Source organism: Hyperoodon ampullatus (genome assembly GCF_949752795.1).
Source record: "Hyperoodon ampullatus genome assembly, chromosome: 13".
In the NCBI taxonomy this organism is placed as follows: domain Eukaryota; kingdom Metazoa; phylum Chordata; class Mammalia; order Artiodactyla; family Ziphiidae; genus Hyperoodon; species Hyperoodon ampullatus.
The window spans coordinates 64,331,317-64,338,128 of record NC_136926.1 but is presented as its reverse complement, the minus strand read 5'-3'; the positions used below and the strand labels follow the sequence as shown (position 1 = coordinate 64,338,128).

The 6,812-nt window shown below is 36.9% G+C and overlaps 1 protein-coding gene across 2 annotated transcripts in view; it reads left to right on the top strand.

Annotated features, from left to right (window-relative positions):
• Positions 1 to 802: 802 nt before the first annotated feature.
• Positions 803 to 6,812, top strand: part of SMAD2 (SMAD family member 2) — a gene marked incomplete at its 5' end in the record, with an annotated part of 69,473 nt that continues 63,463 nt past the window's right edge. For both annotated transcript variants that reach the window (XM_079717384.1, XM_079717383.1), the window contains one exon: positions 803 to 1,038. In XM_079717384.1, the coding sequence (XP_079573510.1) occupies positions 803 to 1,038 (236 nt within the window). The remainder of the gene's footprint in view (positions 1,039 to 6,812) is intronic.

The window sequence follows — 6,812 nt, the reverse complement described above, 5'->3', positions numbered from 1 at the left end:
TGTGGTGAGCGGGGACTACTCTTCGTTGCGGTGTACAGGCTTCTCAGTATGGTGGCTTCTCTTGTTGCGGGGCACGGGCTCTAGGTGCGCAGGCTTCAGTAGTTGTGGCGCACGGGTTTAGTTGCTCCGCGGCATGTGGGATCTTCCCGGACCAGGGCTCGAACCCGTGTCCCCTGCATTTGCAGGCGGATTCTTAACCACTGCACCACCGGGGAAGTCCCTATGTCTTTATTCTTCTTGTTTACTTCACACTTCATGCCTTTTCCCTTGTTATAACTTTACATTTTACTTTATGATACTTGGTTATGAAAGTTTAAAACTTTGGGGATATTGAGCTTGTAAATTTTTAAAAATATTTTTGTTACGTGTTTTGAGAATACATTGAAATTCTAAAATGTGAGGAAAACTTTCTTTTGGTGAAGATATTTTATTGATACTAAGTTAAAAATAAAGTAGTATGGGTAGTGATAAACTTGTCCAGTGTTGATAAAGATAAAAGGTTTTACTTGCAAAGTTATTATATTTGTCCACTTATAACACTGTCTTGTTTTTAGAAGGATTTGTTTCCACAGTTCATTTAAATTAGTAAAGGCATTTTCAGGGGTGAAAAAGATAACTTCTGAACGTCTGTTGCGAAAGAAATAATTTGAATTTCTATTGCATTCTGTAATTTGCTTTTGATACTGTGTTGAAACTAGTAGTTGATTGTAAAGTTAGCCTCTAAATTATCCTTTCCATATCTTTTCTAGGTTAGATTAAGGAGGATATTTTCTTAGAGTGGATCGCTGCCTTTGGTAAGAACATGTCGTCCATCTTGCCATTCACTCCACCAGTTGTGAAGAGACTGCTGGGATGGAAGAAATCAGCGGGTGGATCTGGAGGAGCAGGTGGTGGAGAGCAGAATGGACAGGAAGAAAAGTGGTGTGAGAAAGCAGTTAAAAGTTTGGTGAAGAAGCTAAAGAAAACAGGACGATTAGATGAGCTTGAGAAAGCCATCACCACTCAAAATTGTAATACTAAATGTGTTACCATACCAAGGTAAGTGTTGTTAGATTAGAAATTTGATGGCCATACTGTTGAAAATTGCTTAAAGGAATCTGAAGGGAAGTTATTGAAATTTTGTTACTTTCAAGTGACCTGTCAATAGTGATTATTAAAATATGACAGCTATTTTTAACCTGTCGTATTAATTTTGTTTGACTCGTTAAGACTTGTTTATTTTACAGAGCATTTTCTTGAACAGTGAGGTTTAATCAAGCAAAATAAAATACTTAGATTGTATTTTTATCTTCTGTCTTCATTTACCTTCATTGCCTAAATGCTTCATTGTATGTTATCCTAATTTCTCTGATTGAATGACATTTGAATAAAGATTCAAAGATTTTTCTTCACTAGTGCGGTAATGACTGACAGTTTTCTCCTCCCTTGGTCAAAACTTCCGTAAGGAGTGAACAGAGGCTGCTAACATCGCGGTGAATTTTATATAGTTTTTGCTTGAGCTGCAGCATTACTTCTAACAAAGAACAGTATGTGAGACAGCTTCCTAGGTGTCATAGGTGGTCAGAACCTGTCTTGAAGACCTACCTCTTGTATTAGAAGGACCTATTATTTAAGAGGTTGAAGTTTTATTAGTGTAAATTTAATCATTTACAGATCAGTACCACTGTCAGAAATACTGTTTTTTAACATAAAGTAGCAAGTGGTTTTTAAGTGTTTTAATGTGTACTACTATAGTTGTGCACATTACAGGGTTTGCGGGAGTGTCAGTTTATAGCATTTTCTAAAAATGATTGTTTTCAGTGTCATACACATAGGCTAGCATATGGCACGTAAAACCATTCTACTTGACACATTTCTAATGAGTTTTGGGACATACACTCTGGATGCTTGTTGATAATAGATCCTAATAACACCAGCCTGTCTGCTTGCAAATACTAACAGTAGAATGTTTCCTCCCTTGTTTGGTAGGTTAATTATCCATTTCTTTTACCTCACTTGTTTCATGTATTTCTTAAATAAGAGTCACTTTTCCTGGTTTTTTCTTTCATTTCAGAAGTGTTTATGAATGCCTGCTGTGTACAAGGCACTGGTTTTAGGCACATGGGATAGATACAGTATGAACAAAACTCAAAGTTCCTGCCCTCCTCAGGGATAGATGTACACAGTAAACAAGTGGACAAATTAATCTAATTTGAGATGGTAATGAGTACAGAGAAAACAACGACTGAGGGGTAAAACTGCTTTTGATTGGATTGTGACACTTAAGCTGAGCTTTGAGAAGTAGCAGCTAGCTGAGGGAGGTCTTCTAGGCAGAGGAAGGAGTGAGTGTAAAGATGCCAAGTCAGGACATAGCTTACTGTATTGGAGGACTTACTGTATCGCAGTAGAGATGGAGTGATACAAAATGAGTACAAAACTTGGAAAGGGTCAGATCATAGAGGGCATCGTAGGGCAGTTTGAATTTTAGTGTCAGTGTAATAGAAAGCAAATAAAGATTTTTAAGTGGATTTTCAGATTTTAATCCATTTTTAAAGAATTTTTTACATTTATATTTTTACAAAGATCATTCTGGCTGCCGGACACAGGTGGTTGGGGCTGGGGGTGGGTAGTGGTGTAGTGGTGTGTGTATGCACGTGTGTGTGTAGTAGACTGGTGTCGTATAGTGATCTGCAAGCGGGGAAATCAGGAGGCTATTGAAGCAGTCCAAAATAGAGATGCCAGAGGTTGGGCTGGCATGGAGGCTGCACTGCCACTGGACGTGGATGGATTTGGTTGGAAATTGAACTGACAGGACTTGCTAATGAATTGGTTGAGAATAAGTCAAGTTTTTTGTGTTCATTTTTCATTGTATAGTGCCTGGTATTTCAGTTCAGTAAACATTTATAAACATACAGTCTTTGCCCTTGAGTTGCTTACTTCCTAGTAAGGGAGGTAAACTTTAAAAAATAAGAAAGATAATTTCATAATGTGCAGGAGGTGTTCTGAAAGATGTATGCTTAGGGAGCTGTGTCCAAAGTGGGGACCCTTCCCTCCTCTGCGGCTTGTGGAAAGTTTCCTCCTGGAAAAAGATCGGTGCCTGAGTTGGGTGGAGGTAAAGGAGGAATTTAGTCAGGAGAAGCTCCGTTCATCCAGAGTGGCCCTGGGGTGTTGAGAGGACTGGTGATGGGGGTCCTGGGAGTGTCAGGTGGGAGGTGGGATATGGCAGGACTCAGAGGCTGTGTGGTAGTGAGGAAGCACCACATCCTACGCGCTGGGGGGTTCACACTGAACATGAGTGTGATTGGGTGATGCGGGAGTTGTCAAAGAGTCTTAGGTAAAGAAGTGAGGAAAATGGTTGTGAGACTGTCAAGAGTGGAGGCAGGGAGACCAGTTAGTATGTCGTCTCCTTATCCAAGGGAGCTGTGTGATCCAGGAAGACAGGGGGCCATGCTTTTGCACAGCTTCATCTAAGGCTCCGGTGCCAGTGCGGTGAGGTTGTTGGCAGAACAGAACTGAGAGGAGAGTCATGCAGTCCTGTCTCTTAAAGAGATACAGTAGGAAGCAGCCTCATGATTGAAATGTACAGACCTTCTGTTTAAACTGTGGAAGTCCCTTTAGTCGAATTTCTTTTTCTTATTTTCCAGTCTTCGTTTTACAGTCTAGTTTTTAGAGATTTTTTTTTTTCATATTCTAGGGCTTTTTCATCATTTAAAGATTTTTTACCCCGCACTTTTACCTGAGTAATGAAAGTGAAGTGGCGCTTGTCCAGTGTCTTGTTTTTCACTCTTTAAAAGTTCCTTTGAAGCTTAGAAACTTGCTTGTCTAATTTGGTGGTCTTTTTTTTTTTTTTAATATTTCAAGAAATGTAGATTTGTTAATATTGGCTGTTTATCAAAAAACTTAAGTTTCTTGCACTATATTCTGGAGCCATATATTTTATAAAGTTTGTTTTTAATAATAGAACAGTTATATTGTGTCAGATTATTAGTCATCTCTTAACTACTAAATGTATTTAAACATTCAATCAACTCTTAATTATATAGACTGTAAAAGGTGGGGAATGGGTGTGGAAAGGGTCCATTATGGAGGAATCCAAACCCTAGCTTAAGCAGAATTATTTAAAATGTAATTCATGGTGGATTTACTGTAAGCTTATTAACTTAAAATTGCAAATAAGTTGTCAATGAAATACCTTAAGGTATTGATATATTCATCATGTATTAATGAACATGAAACATAAATTACTTAATTTTTTAAAATGACAAATGTTTTCTGTTAAAAAAAACCCTGTTTCATTGACTCTTCTTAACAGTTTCCTTTCCTCCAACCCCCATCTTCTAATGTTAGAGGGGGACTAAATTGCGGATAGAAACGTAGTCCTGACTTTATGTCCCTCCCATCCCCCTCACATAATTAACTCTGCCTTCATTGCTTTGTCTCTGAAGGGATAGAAGCTATTACCCATGTGTGTCACTGCTTCCTTCCTACTGTTTTATGTGGTGACACAAAGTGATTCATGGGTAGATCTTAACCTACTAAGCTACAATGAGCTGAATAGTATAAAGTTTCACGAAGCTTTTCCATCTCAATTTTTTGAGACTGACAGATGGAGGACAGCTCAGTCATAAAATCAGAATGGCAATTGATATTTAGGTAATGAATCAGTCAGAAGAAAAAAAGTGACTTTCAGTGCATTTAATCTACAGTAAAGCAAAATCCAAACAGCAGTGGGGATGGAGAGCTTGTAAAGTTTAAAACAAGTGGCTGTGAGGTCTGAAATGCCAATTTGATAATATCCATTGTACATAAATGTGTAGGAATGAAGAATTTATTTTCATAAACATAAATTATAAGGGCTTTCCTAAGGTGGCACCTTGACCATATAATTACATTTTGATCTTTCATCTTAAGGAAATAATCAGGAATATGGTCCAAGATTTCTGGTGTTCATTTCAGCATTGTTTATAATAGCAAAGAATTAGAGAAACCCAATCCTAACCCACAGTTTCCTTAACTCTAATAATAAAGGAAACTTACCCAACTCATTTTATACCAGAATTGAAAATGAATGGTAAAAGTAAAGTTTATATCAATCTTACTCATAAAAGCAAATGCAAAAATTATAAATGAAAAAGCTTGAATTATAAAAACAAAACCACAAAATCATGGCTAGGTAAGGTTTATTGCAGGAATGCTAGTATGATTCACCTACAGGAAATCCATTAATATAAGATACTCTGTATTCATATTTATGAACACTCTGATCTTGGTGGATCTAGAAAGAGCTTTCTGTAAAATTCAGTATTCATGTTAACAAATTAGAAATAGGAATTTTCTTAACTTGATAAAGCAATACTTCCAAAAATGTTAACACTTAATCTTGAAACTTTAGAGAGAAATACGTCAAATTGTTAATAGTGATTATTTATGGATTACCTAAAAAAAGAAATGTCTTGTAATTTTTCCCTAATATTTATCTATGAAAGTATGTTTTACTTTTGCAGTCCGCATAATTAAATGTTTTTTATGGTTTGTTTTACTTTATTATTTTTGTAATAATTTTTTAAAATTTATTTTTATTTATTCTTTGGCTACGTTGGGTCTTTGTTGCTACGCGCGGGCTTTCTCTAGTTGTGGCAGGCCGGGGCTACTCTTCGTCGCGGTGTGTGGGCTTCTCGTTGCGGTGGCTTCTCTTGTTGCGGAGCACGGGCTCTAGGCCTGCGGGCTTCAGTAGTTGTGGTTCACAGGCTTAGTTGCTCCGCGGCATGTGGGATCTTCCCGGACCAGGGCTCGAATCTGTGTCCCTTGCATTGGCAGGCAGATTCTTAACCACTGCACCAGCAGGGAAGCCAATTAAATGTTTAAAAAGAACTTTTGGGCAGTACTTAGACTATTCTTGGCTTCGCTTTTTTACCCTTTAAATTAAGTCAATTTTTCTGTTAAAGGGCAATTATATTTTCATTTTCTTAACATTCTAATAAATGTATTTATATTTTTTCCTTCAAAAAGTATGTTCCTTAAAACAAAGTAGTATGTGTACATGATTCCAAATTCAAACACAGATTATACAGTGGAAAAATGTGTCCCTCCCACTCCTGTTGTCACCCATCTCCTCACCCAGTTGTATTACTAGTGTCTTATATATCCTTACAGGATATGTTTCTTGTTAATGCTGTTGCTAACATTTGGATTTTGTTTTCCATCTTCTAAATTTTTAAATATCAGAGTAATTGAAATAAACTTTATGCAGATTGTCAACTTTTACTTTTGATTTTGTATTACTACCCTTTTACTTCTCTGGATAACCCAGGAAGAATTAAAGAGAAGTCTTTTAAAACCAAACTGTAGTATCCTTCAGTTCTTCTTAAATTAGTGCTTTTTTGTTATTTCAGAAGAGAATAATTCTCTCTCCCTTGTTCACACATAGATATAGACTGTGTGTGTGGGGGGGGTGTGTGTGTATGAGATAATAATATGGAATACTGTGACAGAAAGAACTCTGAAGTTTGATGACTTGTTTTTGAGTCAGCTTCGTCAGTACTGATGAATGTGAATCCTGAGGCATGTGAGTATACTTTTGACTGTTTCTTCATCTGTGAAACGGGTGGTCCTATCTGGGTTCTTTCACAGTACTATTTTTGGGTCCTTTGAAATAATGTTTAAGTTTAGTTTGTAAGCTATAAAGCACTACAGCCATGAATATGATTTGTTTGAAATATTCACAGATATTCCATGTCTTCATTTTCCTTCCAGGTTTTCTAAAAGAACTCACATTAAATTGTATTGTCTATCTTTCCTTAGTAAACATTTCTGCCAGACAGCTATCATAATTT